The following is an 18,967-nucleotide window of genomic DNA, read 5'->3' as shown; positions in this document are numbered from 1 at the left end:
AAAAACCACCAAAACAAATTCAAAACCAAAACGATAATTGCATTGCCATCGCCTGACTCCATTACTAAAACACTTCAAAAAAATTCATTAGAAACTTCATCAGCAGCAGCAAAACATGTAAAAAAAGACCAAATTTTAACAGAAAGAACAGTGGACATCTATTTCAACAACAAAAGAACTACTGTTCCTCATCAGCCAAGTATTATTTTAGACGAAAATAACAAAAACGAGAAGACTCCAAGTTCACAAGGAAACACAACAGTAGTGGTAGAACCAACATTTGAAGTGTCAGAAATAGCACCACCATCAACAACAACAAATAGAAGGCTGTTGGACAGAAGAAATGCTGAGCCTCCTTCTCATTTCAACGATTTTTTATGTGTGGGCCTGAAGAAAAAGAAGGGACAACAGTAGGTAGTGTCAGGTGTCTCCTCTCTCCTGTCTCAAGGCAGACTCCAATGGATTCTCAGTCAGGTAACAGCACTAATAGAATGAAAAAGCAAGAGGAAGGCATCTCTTTCTTTCATCAAAATATAAGGGGCCTCTTAAACAAAATAGATCAACTCCTTATTAACATTAGTGAAAAGGACAGTATAAATAATGCCCAGATTTTGTGCTTAACTGAGCACCATGTTACTGATAAATGTGCCTTGCCATCTATAGCAAGTTATACTTTAGTAACATACTACTGTAGGGAAAGTAAAGATAAAGGTGGAGTAGCAATTTATGTTAAGGATAGTGTAGCATACAGAGCTATAGATATTAAGAAATATTGTGTGGAACAACAATTTGAGGCATGTGCCACAGAAATAACAACTAAATTCTATCCAATAATAGTGTTGGCTGTCTACAGGGCTCCTTCAGGTGACATAAAAACTTTTCTGCATTCAATGGAACTCCTTCTGTCATGGTTACTTTCAAAAGCGAAGGATATTGTAGTATTAGGTGATTTTAATATAAACTTTTTGACAGAAAATAAGAATAAAATAGACTTTGAGATTGTGATGAACTTACTCAATCTGACTTCAGTAATAAATTTCCCAACAAGAATTACATCCGAGTGCCAAACTATGATAGATAACGTTTTTTTAGATGTAAATAGACATCAGAACTATATTGTCAGGCAGGTTATAAGTGGGCTTTCAGATCATGATGGACAAATTCTCACTATTTATGACGTTAATCTGTTCAAAAACGAATTTCCTCGATGGAAAGTCATAAGAGTAATTAATGAAAAGGCGAAAGGAACTTTCAACCACAGGTTGCAGCAAATGGATTGGTCTTTAGTATATAGCCATGATGATGTTGACACTAAATTTAACTGTTTTATAAATGAATTCTGTGCTCTTTTTGAAGAAATATTTCCCAAGAAATGGGTCAGAAACAGTGCTTCCAATTCTGTAAGCAAGCCTTGGATTACAAAAGGTATAAAACAGTCATGTAAAACCAAAAGGGAAACTTATGCTGCAATAAGATTCTGTAAAGATGTAGAAAAATGGGAACACTATAGAATATACTGTAAAATTTTGAAGAAACTAATACAGAAATCAAAAGCCCTTTATTATGAGAAGAAAATAGATAATTCTAATAATAAAATAAAAGCAATTTGGAGCATTGTAAAAAAAGAAACTGGAAGAGATGCAACAAGTAAAGAAGATATAAATAATATCAGATATGAAGGTATCCTAATAGATAACCCCAAAAGGGTGGCTGAGATTTTTAATAAACACTTCCTATCAGTATCTCAACAGATTGGTTGCAAGCCCGATGTTGATGAAGCTGTAACTCTTTGTCAAGCTGTATATTCTAACACAATTTCAGAAATGCACCTTAATCCTGTCACTGTAGAAGAAATTCAAAAAATCATCATGTCTCTAAAAAGTACGAATTCTGCAGGGGTTGATAATATATCTAGTAATTTATTGAAATATTCTTGTGTGTGGATAAGGGACATTCTCTGTCATATTTTCAATGCTTCCCTTCAGAAAGGTGTTGTTCCCAGTAGACTTAAGTATGCCATTGTGAAGCCCCTGTACAAAAAGGAGGATAAAGCTGAACTAGCTAACTATCGACCTATCTCTTTGCTGACAGCTTTCTCCAAAATTCTAGAAAAGCTAATACATGTAAGAATTACTGATCATCTCATGAAGAATGGAGTTCTCAGCAAAAGCCAGTTTGGCTTTCAAAAGGGCCGTTCAACAGAAGACGCAGTCTACGCACTTGCAAATGAAGTTCTAGAAACCCTTAATGAAAAAATGCTAGCACTTGGTGTCTTCTGCGATTTATCCAAAGCGTTTGACTGTGTTGATCACCAGATTCTCTTGCAAAAAGCAAAATTAGTAGGAATAAGTGGTGTTGCAGGCAATTGGCTACAGTCGTACCTCCAAGACAGAAAACAAAAAGTTGTGTTGAATAGCTCGGGTGGAGTATGTGACACTTCCTCAGATTCTGAATGGAGTTCCATTACATGTGGAGTGCCCCAGGGCTCAATTCTTGGGCCACTATTATTCCTGATTTTTATAAATGATCTACCATCATGTACAAGCCTGCCGTGTAAATTTACATTATTTGCTGATGATACCACAATTTTTATGAGCAGTAGAACAGTCAACAATCTTGAGGAACTCAGTAATCACATACTCTCAGATATGGTTAATTGGTTCAAGGTGAATGGTCTCTCATTAAATTCCAGTAAGACCAGCTTTATTCAATTCTGTACAAAAACAGAAAAAGAGAGAGAGATAAGTGTGACATGTGGTAATCAACCAATAGTCAGAATGGAAACAACAAAATTTCTTGGAGTGCACATTGACAAGAAAATGAACTGGTCTTCACATATTATTGATCTCTGTAAGAGGCTTAGCTCTGCTACCTATGCTTTACGGGTTGTCACTACATGTGTTGAACCTAACACTGCAAAAGTGGCCTATTATGGCTATTTTCATTGTCTCATTGAGTACGGAATTATTTTTTGGGGCAACCAGCCATTAGCAAGGAAAGTGTTCATTGCACAGAAGCGAGCTTTAAGAATTATATGTAGATTGCGCCCAAGAGACTCTTGTAGAAATAGTTTTCGTAATCTTAAAATATACACAACTACATGCCAATATATTTTTTCTCTCATGTGTTTTGTTTGTAAAAATATAGATATATTTCAACCAAATAGTAATTATCATGAGCATAACACACGGAGGAAGAATGACATACACAGTGAACTCAGAAATTTGAGCTTGGCACAAAAGGGTGTCCATTACACTGGAGCAAAACTCTTCAATGCTCTTCCTCCCGAAATAAAGACAAAGATTCATAACAATAGCGAGTTTAAGAAAGCACTAAAAATATTTCTGCTAGAAAAAGCTTTTTACAGTCTAGATGAATTTTTAACTAAATAAATTGTAATATTTTAATATTATATAATACAAGTTGACATAATGCCACTACGAATTTTATTTAACCTGAGATCTGTATCTGTGTGTGCTCCGTATCTGTTTTCTGTAGTGTTTTAATAATTCTAAGAAAATATGTATTTTCTTTTTCTATATTGCTGCCCAAAGAATTTACTGTATAAGTTTTTATATAATTATGTACTCAAATTTCTGTATATGCTATAAGATTATCAGACTGTATTTGTAAAAAACTGACTCGTTCCACGTCCTTGTGTATTCAACACAGTTGACCTATGGAACACGAAATAAATCAAATCAAATCAAATCAAATCAAAGCTTGAAATTTGCGTGTGTGTTTGTGCGTTTTTGTGTCTATCTACCAGCGCTTTCTTGTTTGGTAAGTCACAGCATCTTTTTTTAATATGTTTTTCCCATGTGGAATGTTTCTTTTTATTATATTTATATCATTAATTGCACCAAATGCAGTACATGTCAGTATGCAAATTATCTGCATAGAAACACAATCTTATGAGTGGATGTGAAACTGTCTGATTAATTAAAACCCTTAAACATAATTTAAATACAGGGAGTTTTTTGGAAACAGTTTAGTAATTTCTGTAACATTTCCTGTAATTTCATAAAGCAGGGTCAAAGCTATGCTTTGGTGGGAGCAGTAAAAGAAGCAATTAACATGGACTAGCATTAAAAAAATAACAGCATAACGGCTTGAAATGGCATGAAAAATGTCATGCTGGGAGTAGTCCACTTTCACCCTCTTCAGCATGCCCACTGGCCTGGAAGTGTCCAGAGTTTAATTACTCTATCCAAAGTTCATGTTCTCAACATACAGCAAATATAAAAATTTCTATTTTAATTTTATGTGTTTATGACTGGGAGAAGTGATGTGTGCTGTCTAATGAAGACTGCTCAGTTTCTAAACTACAGTGTCTAAGGCAATTAAAAATTATTGTGGTGTTAAAAATTTGTAATTCTCATGGTGATGACAATTTTTCCATTAGCATATGGAGAATAGTTGACCAAGAACTGGATAGATATGTACCTAATAGAACAATTCATAATAGGAGACACGCTCTATGATATACATTACTTGTAAAGAAACTTCTAACGGAACAGTGACTACGGCACAATAAGTGTAAAACAAAGCTTAGGGACAGATAGAGATACACTGAATAAAATGCTAAGTTTGTCGCTCTCACATCCATCATACACTGGAGACCACTCAAAGAAAAACACGAGCCTAATTATAAGAAGGAATCATGTCATACCCAATACAAGATGGGTAGCAGAAATGATCCACAAACTATTGTCCATGTCACTGACATCCATCTGTCGTAGAATCTTGAAACACATTCCGAGCTTAGAGATAATGAAGTACATCCCAAAGAATGATCTCTACAACAAGCAGTATGAATTCTGAAAACTTTGTTAATCTGAAATCCGGTTTGTACTTTTCTCACATTACATCCTGAAAGCCATGGATCTAGACAATCAGGTGAATACAGTATTTCTCAAGTAGCAAAAAGCATTTGACTCAGTAACACACCATCATTCATTGATGAAAGTATGGTCACATTGGGTTTTTTTTTTTGGTCATCAGTCTACTGACTGGTTTGATGTGGCCCGCCACGAATTCCTTTCCTGTGCTAACCTCTTCACCTCAGAGTAGCACTTGCAACCTACGTCCTCAATTATTTGCTTGACGTATTCCAATCTCCGTCTTCCTCTACAGTTTTTGCCCTCTACAGCTCCCTCTAGTACCATGGAAGTCATTCCCTCATGTCTTAGCAGATGTCCTATCATCCTGTCCCTTCTCCTTATCAGTGTTTTCCACATATTCCTTTCCTCTCCGATTCTGCATAGAACCTTCTCATTCCTTACCTTATCAGTCCACCTAATTTTCAACATTCATCTATAGCACCACATCTCAAATGCTTCGATTCTCTTCTGTTCCGGTTTTCCCACAGTCCATGTTTCACTACCACACAATGTTGTACTCCAGACGTACATCCTCAGAAATTTCTTCCTCAAATTAAGGCCGGTATTTGATATTAGTAGACTTCTCTTGGCCAGAAATACCTTTTTTGCCATAGCGAGTCTGCTTTTGATGTCCTCCTTGCTCCGTCCATCATTGGTTATTTTACTGCCTAGGTAGCAGAATTCCTTAACTTCATTGACTTCGTGACCATCAATCCTGATGTTAAGTTTCTCGCTGTTCTCATTTCTACTACTTCTCATTAGCTTCGTCTTTCTCCGATTTACTCTCAAACCATACTGTGTACTCATTAGACTGTTCATTCCGTTCAGCAGATCATTTAATTCTTCTTCACTTTCACTCAGGATAGCAATGTCATCAGCGAATCGTATCACTGATATCCTTTCACCTTGTACTTTAATTCCACTCCTGAACCTTTCTTTTATTTCCATCATTGCTTCCTCGATGTACAGATTGAAGAGTAGGGGTGAAAGGCTACAGCCTTGTCTTACACCCTTCTTAATACCAGCATTCCTTCTTGATCGTCCACTCTTATTATTCCCTCTTGGTTGTTGTACATATTGTGTATGACCCATCTCTCCCTATAACTTACCCCTACTTTTTTCAGAATCTCGAACAGCTTGCACCATTTTATATTGTCAAACACTTTTTCCAGGTCGACAAATCCTATGAAAGTGTCCTGATTTTTCTTTAGTCTTGCTTCCATTATTAGCCGTAACGTCAGAATTGCCTCTCTCGTCCCTTTACTTTTCCTAAAGCCAAACTGATCGTCATCTAGCGCATTCTCAATTTTCTTTTCCATTCTTCTGTATATTATTCTTGTAAGCAGCTTCAATGCATGAGCTGTTAAGCTGACTGTGCGATAATTCTTGCACTTGCCAGCTCTTGCCGTCTTCAGAATTGTGTGGATGATGCTTTTCCGAAAGTCAGATGGTATCAAATCAAATTTGTGACATTATATGAGATTCCTTGGTAGGATGGAGGCAACATATTATCTTGCTTGGAGAATCGTTGACATATGTATAGAAGTGAAAATGGAATGCCAACAGTACATTGGCAGAAGGACTGACAGTTTTATTTAATCTTACTATTTCTTTAATTTTTTGTGTAGCTGCATTTACATTTGGATTGATAATGTCTAATTTCATGTGCACTTTTTGATATTCAAATCATTACTTCTGTTAAAAGTACACTATTAGTCAAAATGTATAATACAAAATACTGATGTATATAAACAGTTTTCTAGAATCCTGCAAGTACAGATCACATTGGTTCATTACAATTGTTATAACAAACCTGAGTTGTTCTCATATGGTTGATGAAATAATTTCATAGTATAACATTAAAAACGTAAATACTGTAAAATTATTTCATTAATTATAACATACATGTTATGCTATGAAATCATATCCTTATCATGTTATTAATGAAATAATTTCATAACATTATAAATTTAAATACTACGGATTAATTATAACTTCATACATGCTATGAAATTGTTTCATTATTCACATGAAAATGACGCAAGTATGTTATAACCACTGTATGAAGCCACTGTCATTTGTACATACAAAATGCTAGAAAATTGTTCATATACTTTAACATTTTGTGTCATACATTACCTGAATTTCTATGGCCCCTCTGTAAATCCTAGAATAGTAATGATTAGATCTTAATAAAACTACAGTACCAGAGAAGTGAATTTGGTGGTTCCCTGTCCCAGTGCATGTTCTGCTACTGCTGATTTATCTGTACTGCACACATGACAATTGATCTTGTGTTCTTAAGGCATGTGTTAATGCTTCTTTTTGTACACTCCTGGAAATGGAAAAAAGAACACATTGACACCGGTGTGTCAGACCCACCATACTTGCTCCGGACACTGCGAGAGGGCTGTACAAGCAATGATCACACGCACGGCACAGCGGACACACCAGGAACCGCGGTGTTGGTCGTCGAATGGCGCTAGCTGCGCAGCATTTGTGCACCGCCGCCGTCAGTGTCAGCCAGTTTGCCATGGCATACGGAGCTCCATCGCAGTCTTTAACACTGGTAGCATGCCGCGACAGCGTGGACGTGAACCGTATGTGCAGTTGACGGACTTTGAGCGAGGGCGTATAGTGGGCATGCGGGAGGCCGGGTGGACGTACCGCCGAATTGCTCAACACGTGGGGCGTGAGGTCTCTACAGTACATCGATGTTGTCGCCAGTGGTCGGCGGAAGGTGCACGTGCCCGTCGACCTGGGACCGGACCGCAGCGACGCACGGATGCACGCCAAGACCGTAGGATCCTACGCAGTGCCGTAGGGGACCGCACCACCACTTCCCAGCAAATTAGGGACACTGTTGCTCCTGGGGTATCGGCGAGGACCATTCGCAACCGTCTCCATGAAGCTGGGCTACGGTCCCGCACACCGTTAGGCCGTCTTCCGCTCACGCCCCAACATCGTGCAGCCCGCCTCCAGTGGTGTCGCGACAGGCGTGAATGGAGGGACGAATGGAGACGTGTCGTCTTCAGCGATGAGAGTCACTTCTGCCTTGGTGCCAATGATGGTCGTATGCGTGTTTGGCGCCGTGCAGGTGAGTGCCACAATCAGGACTGCATACGACCGAGGCACACAGGGCCAACACCCGGCATCATGGTGTGGGGAGCGATCTCCTACACTGGCCGTACACCACTGGTGATCGTCGAGGGGACACTGAATAGTGCACGGTACATCCAAACCGTCATCGAACCCATCTTTCTACCATTCCTAGACCGGCAAGGGAACTTGCTGTTCCAACAGGACAATGCACGTCCGCATGTATCCCGTGCCACCCAACGTGCTCTAGAAGGTGTAAGTCAACTACCCTGGCCAGCAAGATCTCCGGATCTGTCCCCCATTGAGCATGTTTGGGACTGGATGAAGCATCGTCTCATACGGTCTGCACGTCCAGCACGAACGCTGGTCCAACTGAGGCGCCAGGTGGAAATGGCATGGCAAGCCATTCCACAGGACTACATCCAGCATCTCTACGATCGTCTCCATGGGAGAATAGCAGCCTGCATTGCTGCGAAAGGTGGATATACACTGTACTAGTGCCGACATTGTGCATGCTCTGTTGCCTGTGTCTATGTGCCTGTGGTTCTGTCAGTGTGATCATGTGATGTATCTGACCCCAGGAATGTGTCAATAAAGTTTCCCCTTCCTGGGTGAATGAATTCACGGTGTTCTTATTTCAATTTCCAGGAGTGTAGTCCATACGTACACAAGACCACAAATACAAGGGTTTTTATACATTCCTGCTGGCTACACTTTCTTAGGATGTACAGAGGGGGCATAGAAATACAGGAGCACGAAAACAACTTTAACAGCATAGAACTGTAATCAGACAATTTCTTGACCTTAGCACAAAATAAAACAAATGCTGACAAATCTTCTCCACTACAATCTCAATAAAACACTCCGATCTTAGGCAGTTTGATGACGTAATGAACTGACCACTGTGTGGATACACATAAACGAGCTCAATATCCTGAGCTTGTTTGAGACTGTAACTGCTTTAACAGCTTTAAAGCCTCTGCTGATGTCTTCAGTATTGGAAGACAAAATATTCGGCAGATAATTATGCCTTGGACCATGGCCTAATGCCCATGAAAGAAAAATCGCCTACAGTGAAAATAATGGCTGTCAAAGCCAGCATTCTATGCACTTTTTAAATTGGAGTTTAAGCTGGCTACCTTAAAGAGGTTTTGGAATTGGTTAATTTTATGATCACCCACTTCAACTTTCTAATCTCTAAAATAAATGTCTTTCTTTTCATTCTTATCACATAATGCACTTCTGAATAAATATAAGTTGTGCAAGGTGTCTATTTGTAACACATTTACTGTTTCCTTCCATCTGCTACAATCTACTGACATAGTGTAACGTCCCCACAGAAAATACCCTCTACCACGCACAAATTAATCATTGTCCATCAAACCATCCACATTCATTCACTTTGGAAAAGTATCTGATCTGATTTTCTCGTAACATATGCGGCGACAGCTAGACGATGCCAAAGTATTCATTGAAATAACAGAGTGGTTGTTAGAGTGGTAACTAGGACAGCTTCTGGAGTAGGGATTGAGGGATTGACGTATTTCTGAGAGATACATATTCTGATTTTCTTCTCACTAAATCGAGCGAATTAACTTGTGTGCCACTAGCGGTTTGTTTGAATAGAAAGAGAGTGTAAACGGAAAATAATTAAGACGTGGAATCACCGGAGATCTGGACATGTAATGGAGATGGATTTAATACACAATTTCCTTCATAAATAAGGTTTGTGACTTTTTGTTCCGGAGTGAATGAACGAATGAGTTTTTTCTGAACCATTTGATGATCACGTTGGCCCTGTAATTAGTGGGGAAGTTTCAGCTGTGTCGAAGAGAGCCTGCAGTCACTGAGTCTGTGTTAAATCGTCCAAAAAGGCTTCGTACACATCTGGAATTTGCAATCTTTCGTAAAAGGAACAAATTGTCCACACGATTGATTCTCCCGATTGAATACAGTGTTTAACAGTAATAATAAATGTAAAGATCTTTTGCAGCAAGCCAGCCGCTGATTACCAAGACGAAGGACTCCACCAAAGATCCTATTTGGCTGATTTCACGTAATGAAATATTATAATAAAAAATGTACATAGATAAAGGAGAGAAAGAGAGAGAGCGAATGAAAATAGAGATAATATTAATAATCCTCCATTAGTATAACTTTTCGCCTGTCGTATCACGGATCAGCCAAGACACGGGAGGCCCTTACATTACTGTATAGATTTATGTGTGAAGGTGAAAGGGTCTTAAAGACAACAGATACACGTCTATACAGACAAGACATTGCACAAAGTTAGCGGCTAGCTGCATTCATCATCTATTCATAGAGGAAGAGACAACTTATTATTATCTTGTTAAAATAGGCCGCCAGTAGGAAAAAATAGTGTTGTGGATACTGCCAAGATTTGAATACACCAGCTGATATGCAAGCAATGTAAATGACAAGTACTACCACACTCATTGCTGCCAATAGCACAACAGCATAGTTTATTTCATTCAAATTTTTGTCTCTGGTGACACTTAAAGTGTACTGGAAAGTCATTCAGTACTAAAATAGTTATCTCTATGTACAATCACGAGACAAACCTTAAATGTGAATGTTTCATTGAAGACAGGACTCAGTGTTTTCCGATGCACTTTTGTTTCAAACTTCTTTTTTTTATCAGGTAGTAGATAGACTTTCACATAGGGATCTGATGTTCCTCCCATGTCAAGTGCAGGTAGATCCTCTGCCTGGATTACAGTTACAGCCAAGCTATTTGAATTGAAGTCATACTCAAGCTGCAAAATGGTAATTATTATTTTATTATTATGATTTAGACACTTCTAAGATTATTATTTAATAAGAATTATCAATTAGCATGCTGCAATGGTAATTGTTGTACACACACATTTGTGGAGAAACTTCACAGTATTAAATATTCAGCAACTTTAATTTAGTATTTAAAAATGGCAACTTGGTTTTGGAAGAAATCTAAACTTGCATGTGTGAGGAAACAATCTACATACCTAACATTATGTAGGTGTTGGTGACTCTCTGCATATTTAAAAAAAATACTACCTTGGAATGCTACAGCCAAACTATATCCTTTGCCAGTGCTTTGACTATATTTTACCATCTTCTGAAATGAGGAATGTTCTCACCAAAATTCTTTCTGTCCTTTCCAAAATGATATTGTACTGCCTACCCAACTTACTAAATGTACTGATACATCCTTATGGCACTTTGTCTCCCAGTCCTTGCGACATCAATCATATCTATGTGAAATTGTGAAATTGCTAGTTTCAAGACTTGCCAGTGTGTTTATTCAAATCCTGCCACTAGTATTCCTTTTTCTATTAGAGGCAACCTGCTATACCAGCCATTTTGTATATCAGTGTTTCTGCAGCCATCGTATGGTTTTTTTATGCAAGTGTAAAGACCAGCCACTGAAAGCGCAACTTTTAAATTTGGTCAAAAACAAACTTGACCATCAGGCTTCAGAGAGCATTGCTCAGCTCACCACAGTCAATTTTACAACTGCTTTACAATAGTTGCATAGATAGAAACCATCAATCCTACAAATCGCTTGGCCTTGCCCTCCGTTTGTCCCTACTTTCTGCCTACCTCTTCCTTAGCTCATTTCTAACCTCCCTCTGCTTTCTCACCATCATTTTACTTCAATCTGAATCCACTTTATTTGGATGCCCATGAATGTATCTTCCAAGACCTACTTGGACACTCTCTTATACTATGTATCTTCTACACATCTAAAGGTAATTTTTTATGGTCTCTTCTATCCTGCAACCATATGTGCATTATACCCCAACCCCACTGATGGAGAAGGAACTACTAACTACTACTGTCATTCTCTCTCTCATTCACTCCACCCCTTCTTTCCACAGACACACACCCATCTTGATTTCTACATTCTGCCCCTACACTGTACCATGTGGTGCTGTCTTTATCTCTAGAAATGTAACATTAGAATTTAATCATCTAGCAGACTGAAGCTAATGCATGACGATGCCATGGAAAGGAGCTATACTCATTCTTTATTGACGTAATAGAGTATGGATTATCTTTTATTATGTAATTCAATTTGAAAAGTATTTCAGTTTTATTGGCAACATGTTGGTTTCCAGCGACTTTCATTTTTTAGTAGAACATTAGTAACAATCTAAATCACAATACCTTTAATTTTATTGGTGCTGGCTGGTTTTAGTTATTCATAACCATCATCTTACCAAAATTGATTTGAGTTGGTGATGGCTACCTTTTGGTAGTACACAACTGTTCTGAACACCGGCTCCTCATGTGGTCTGAGTAAATTAATTTTGGCCTTATGATGGTTGTGATAACCAAAACCAGTCATCAACAACAACACTAAAGGAACTGTGATTTAGACTGTTACTATTTGTTCTTATTTTAGTTTTACATACTTTCGTTCATGTTAAGATTCACAAGCTTTTTTTTCTTAATTTATACTGTAAGTTGTATGGGCATTTGTAATGGTAGTTTACAATATTTCAGTTGATTTACGTACTTAATTTTTTTGTTTAATAATAAATAAACATTTATGTTAACACACTTCGAACATCAGTATTTGTAAATCCTCATAACTGTTTTCTGTTGATCGGAATTATGCTTCAAATTTAGTATAATAAATACACAATTTCTAGAAGTAATCTTTCATGCAGTAAATCCAGAACATCCTAGAATTCTTAATACAATATATGCTGTGTGATACCATTGAAATAATATATAGCAGTATTTGCAATTTTCATGAACAATTGGTTTGGATTCCCAGCACATGTTTTCAATCACATGTCTCATTGTTTTGTATGATCTCATAGGATTCTTCCATAATACAAGTAGTAATAATCCAATAATACTCATGTAATCAAATAAACTGATTTTATTCAATTGTTACAAAACTACATCATGACAAAAGAAAGTAAACAAGGAACTGTCAAAAAGTAAAACAAGCAACAAACATAACATCGGCACGGTTTGGTCAGTAGATCAAAGAACAATATAAACACTATTAATCTTTATCCACAGATGATGCCTCCTGTAATCTTATTCTTTCTTTATGACTTGTCAACATATTTTGCTTGTTTAGCAATTTCTTGTGGATATTTTCTTTCCCATTTTACTCCACAATTTGTCGTCTCTTCTAGTCCATTTACTTTGTTCCCCAATAACATGGCATTCATCTGTGATACAGCTATGTGTACTCATGAGACACTATCCTATGTCAGCTTATTTATGGGCCATCTGGAGGAATCCTTCCTCTCCACTCAATAGATATAACCCCTTATCTGGACTCATGATACGGAAAACTTTTGCTCTTACCTTCATAACATCAACATCTACTCCCAAAATCTACTTCAGCTTGTCCTTCTCAACTCAACGAGCCAACTTCCTACATCTTCTGTGCCACGTCCTCCTCTGAAACCAGTACTTCTGTTAACCAGCCACTGACCAGCACTCCTCTGATCACCCAATATCACCCCGGCAATTGAAATGCTAAACCACATTCTACATCAGTGCTTCAACTACCTCTCATTGTGCCCTGAGATGACACCCTACCCACATCACCCAAAGTTGTGTTCTGGGAACCACCCAACCTACGGAATATCTTTGTCCATCCATATTCTAATCCTGCTCCCAGTCCTTCACCTCTTAGGTCATTCCTTTGAGATTGATGCAGATGCAATACCTGTCCCATACATCACTCACCACCTCCCACTGCCGTCCAGTCACAGGCATTTCCTACCCTATAACAGGCAGGGACATCAGTGAAAGCAGTCATGTTATACAAGGACCAGTCACATTAATGTGATGTCCGAGTTTGACTTCAATGTGCAATAACCACTCACAGATGACAGGTGGCAGCACTAGCAGGGAGGGTATACAAAGCATGTTGGGGGATGTGGTAAACAGCACAGTCACTGTTGTAATGCGGAAGCAGAGTGATTTATCTGACATCCAAAAGTGCATGATCACTGGTTTGTGGGCCAACAGCCAAAGCTTTTATGAAATAGCTAAGTCTGTAAACAGTTCATGTGCTGCTGTGGCTAAAGTATACCATGCATGGCAAGATGGCACTATCCAAGACCAACACCAAGGCAACTGTGGTGCACCATGGGCCATAGATAACAAGGGTAAATGACAGCTGTGGAGATGTATACGGGTGAACAGACATGCAACTGTTGAGCAATGGACCACCTAAACGAACCCTGAAGCTATCAACAGCGTCTCTCAACAATCATTCAGAGAAAGTTGCTGTGTACAGGTCTCTGTAACAGCATGGCACCGAGTTCAGGCACCCATGCTGTTCATCAGGGATGAAGGCTGGAATTTGCATGCCAATACCACCCAAGTGAACCAAGAGTGTCTCCTCAACAACCATTCAACGGATGTTGCTGTGTATGGGCCACTGCAGCAAGGCATCTGGTTCATGCAACGATTCTGTTCATCAGCTATAAAGGCTGCAATTTGCATGCCAATACCGCAACTGGATGTCCACGGAATGGCAACATGTGGCCATTCCAGATGAATCACATTTTATATTCCATTAGACACATGGCAAACACACTGCAACAGTGCTCAGAAAGTTTCAGGCAAGAGGAGGGAGTGTTATGGTCTATGAAATTTTTTGTAGCATTCCTTTGGTGATATCATCATTCTGGAAGGCACAATGTATCGTACATATCCTTACAGATAATGTTCACTCCTACATGCAGTTTGTTTTTCCTCAGCCTGATGTAATCTACCCGCAGGACAAAGCAACAAGTTACACAGCTTGCAGTATATGCATGTGGTTCAAAGAGTACCAGCATAAGTTTGCCACATTCCCCTGGTCACCAAACTACTCAGATTTAAGCCCAATCGAGAACCTGTGTGACAACATCAATCAGGCTGTTCGTGCCATGGATTCTCAACTGAAAAACCTACAGCAGTGCGCCACAGCACTGGAGCTGGAATGGCTCCACATCCCTGTCAATACCTTCCAGAACGTGACCAATTTTTTTCCTGCACGTCTAGCAGCGGTCCATTCTGTAAAAGGTGGTTATTCAGGTTATTCAGGCTTTTGATTGGTGCAGTTACTGCAGAGCATTCAATGTGCATGACAAGTAACTAACTGTCTACTTGCATGAATGACCACTGCCAAACTCTGGCAAACAGCAAACATGACCATTGAGGTGCCAAACATGCAGCACATCACAACACAAATGACTTCAACAGCTTCTTCACTATGCAAGCCATTTGGTTAGTCCCTTCCAGCACTAATTTCTCTGAAGTATGAAGGTGGGAATTGTATCATCTGCATTTTCTGTGCTATCGCAATCTCCATGGCCTAAAACTCCACTAACCTGTTTCCCATGCCTCACTTTTCATATTTCCTTCTCTCCTCTGTCCACACCACTCCTTCTCCATCCAGATCACGTATTGCCTTCTCCCACTACTCTTCCTCCCCCCTCCTCCCACCTATGTAGGCATTCGTTCTCTCTCTCTCTCTCTCTTTCTCACTCTCACTCCTTTCTCCCCCATCTGTCTCTCCTTCCCCTCTTCAGTCCCCTTCTGTACCCCTCTCCCCTCTCCCTTTCTCTCTTCCCTTCCTGTCTCCCTTTCAATTCCACCTCCTCTCCTTTGTGCCCCTTCGTTTTCTATGCTGTCAGAGCTCTGAACTTCTTTCTTGTTGTGTAGCCGTTTCATCATCTATGGACAAACTTGCCTCAAATTATCCCATTACACCCTCCCTGCCTTCTGCGTCCTTCCCTAGCTCCTCTCTTCCTCCATCTCCCCAGGCGACCGCTACCAATAAGCAACAGTCAGTCTCGCCATAGCCATGGGTGTGTGCATTTGGGTGTTTGTGTGGTTGTGTGTGAACATCCACTAAAGAAAGAGCAAATATACTTTGGGGCTAGTAAAAATAGTTTCCTGCTGCATGCTACACATCAGTTAGCTGTAGGTGAGTGGTTGCCTTTCCTTTATTTTACATACTATTTCAATTTTCTTATTTATCCCACGAACAGTGAACTGTGAGCTGTGTGAGCTAAAGACTAAGTTTCCACCACTATTTTGTAATGTGCCTTGTTACCTCAAGTTATCTTGTAAGCATCTCTGTTTTAATTTGTACAGTTTGTGCATTATATGTTTCAGACACTTACAGGGTGAGGAAAAAAGGAGTTCACAACTTTGGAACAACACAGGAATTTACTGAGATAACTTACAGAAGAATCAGTAGATGTGTCACTTTGTAGCAAACAACCTCAAATTTGATTCATGAGGAGCATCAGTACCCTATTCCGCAACCAGGTCCCGCGTCCAGCCATCCTGATTCAGGTTTTCCGTGATTTCCCTAAATCGCTCCAGGCAAACGCCGGGTTGGTTCCTTTGAAAGGGCACGACCGACTTCCTTCCTCGTCCTTCCCTAAAACTGATGAGGTCGATGATCTCGCAGTTTGGTCTCTTCCCCCAAAACAACCCAACCCCAACCGCCACCAGAAATACCAGCATAGTGCACAGTTAAAATGGCCACTTTCACTGGTGTGGAGAGTGCTCGCTGTGTGTTTGGTTTCATGAAACAAACTCTGCAACAACCATTAAGTGTAAAATTCTCACTGAACACACTAAGGAACCCCCAATCAGGCCTACAATTTCCTCTGGGCACAAGAACTTTTTTGAGATGTATTGTTCACAGCAACATGATATGAGGTCTGTTCAAAAAATTCTGGAACTATGTCCACAAAATTTTTCTATCCTTACGTTTTACTTACTGTTCATGGTCTCCTTAGAAATAGTCTCCTCCACAATTGATGCATGACTCCCAATGCTATTTCCACTTACAGAAACAGTCTTGGCACACCTCTTGCTGGATCGCATGCAGCACCATCTGTGAATTTTCTTTTACCTCATTTATAATTGTAAATATTTGTCCTTTTAATGGGGTTTTCAACTTTGGAAATAAAAATGTCCACAGGGGCCAGGTCTGGAGAGTATGGAGGACGAGGCAGCACAGTGATTTCATTTTCAGTGCAATACTCATGCACCAACAGGGATGAATGTGCGGGTGCATTATCATGGTGCAAGAGCCATAAATTGTCTTCCCACATTTCAGGTTGTTTCCTTCTCACATTTTCCCACAGGTGTTGCAACACGTCCCAATAGTACCATTGACTACCTGTTTGTCCCTGTGGCACAAATTCATGATGAACTAATCCTTCAAAGCCAAAGAAAACTATCAGCATGACTTTGACATTTTACCTGGCCTGACAAGATTCTTTTTTTATTTTTTGTCTTGGAGAACCTTTCTTGACATATTGTGAAGATTGAGCTTCAGTCTCAACATCTTAACTGTACCCCATGTCTCATCACCAGTTATGAGCATCTAATTCTCATTCACGAACATCTAATTCTCATTTGTGCAATTCAAAAGCTCTTCACAGATTGTGAGGCGAAGGTCTTTCTGGTCTTGACTCATGAGTCATGAGGCAAGCTTGGTGACACCATGACGTATTCCAAGATTCTGTGCCAGTCTTCGACTGGCATGCACAATTTCATTGATGTTGCTGACGTTAGCATTTCCGCTAGATGTAGAAGGGCATCCTGAACGAGGTCATCCTTAACTTCCATTCGGCCATTGTTAAACCATGTGAACCATTTGCAACACTGAGTACGGCTTAAGCCCTCATCAACGTAGGCTTCCTGCATCATTTTGTGTGTCTCTGTAAGGGTTTTCTTGACTTTCATCCAAAATTAATGCAGACACATTGCTCCTCTAACTCTGCCATCTCGAAATTCACAAGCTGTGTGACACAATGTTCTACTTATTACAGCAGCGAACAATTACTAATAGACTTACAACAATGAAACTTTGGGAAGTCACATATTAAACACAGGCATATGCAGGGATACCAACTGCTATTCGCTCCAACACCACTGGCGCAAAATTACAAATGTTCTGGAATTTTTTGAACAGAACCCATGCAATGACGGTTGTGTTGAATGGGTTAGAGACAGATTTGCCCGCAGTCCTCAAAAATCAATATAATGTGCATCTATGATACTGTCATTCCACAAAAGACTGTTCAGCAAGTGCTCCATAAACGTTTACACTTCAACCATACACATTCTCAATGGCACAGCACATTAGTGATGCAGCTAAGACTGCTCATGGGGAATTCTGTGCAGAAATGTTGCATTGGACAGAGGAAGATGAGACATTCCTGAACACAATAAACTTCTGCGATGAGCGAACATTTCATATTAGTAGCATGGTGAACACCCAAAACTGCAAAATAGAGGGCAGTGAAAATCCACATGCAACTCTGGAACATGTTTGTGACAGCCCCAAAGTTAATGTGTTTTGCGCCTCTAGCAAACTGAAAGTGTATGGCCCTTTGTTCCTCACGGAGAAAACTGTCACTGGTATTGTGTATCAGGATATACTTGAAAACTTTTTAATTAGACATACTGTTGAAGATGACTGGGATGATGGTTTACCACCAGCAAGATGGCGCACCACCTCATTTCCTCACAGAAGTTTCAGGTTTCTTCAATAATTGCTTCCCACGTCAGTGGACTTTATAACTCCGGGGTTTCATTAAAGACAGTTAATATGTCCCTCCTTACCTGAAAAATCAAATCTACACTACTGTTGCACAGATTATGCACGATTTGGTGCAACGAGTGTGGGGGGAAATTGATTACCGGTGGGATGTATTCCATGTCAGAAATGGTAGTCACACTGAACCAAAATGGCACTTGACAATTTTGTATGAAATCTGATGTTATTTACTACAAAACGACACATCTGCTGATTCTATAAGTTATCTTGACAGACTTCTATCTCATTCAAAGTTGTAAAGTCCTATTTGACTCACCCTGTGTAAGAACCAGGGAACTGAACATTAATAAGACTAATGCTGTTCTTGACAATGCAAATAATGTATTAGATAATGTATTTCTTCAACTATATACAGTGAGCTCATGTTGTT

At 39.4% G+C, this 18,967-nt stretch overlaps 1 protein-coding gene across 4 annotated transcripts in view; it reads right to left on the bottom strand.

The window, feature by feature from the left end:
• Positions 1 to 18,967, bottom strand: part of LOC126416167 (synaptotagmin 1-like) — a 986,421-nt gene that overhangs the window by 98,613 nt on the left and 868,841 nt on the right. For all 4 annotated transcript variants that reach the window (XM_050083735.1, XM_050083737.1, XM_050083736.1 and 1 more), the window contains one exon: positions 10,565 to 10,759. In XM_050083735.1, coding sequence (XP_049939692.1) covers positions 10,565 to 10,759 — 195 coding nt within the window. The remainder of the gene's footprint in view (positions 1 to 10,564; positions 10,760 to 18,967) is intronic.

This window comes from Schistocerca serialis, chromosome 8, assembly GCF_023864345.2.
Source record: "Schistocerca serialis cubense isolate TAMUIC-IGC-003099 chromosome 8, iqSchSeri2.2, whole genome shotgun sequence".
NCBI classification, from domain to species: domain Eukaryota; kingdom Metazoa; phylum Arthropoda; class Insecta; order Orthoptera; family Acrididae; genus Schistocerca; species Schistocerca serialis.
Note: the sequence above shows the minus strand (reverse complement) of the source record. Positions and strands in the feature narration are given on the sequence as shown.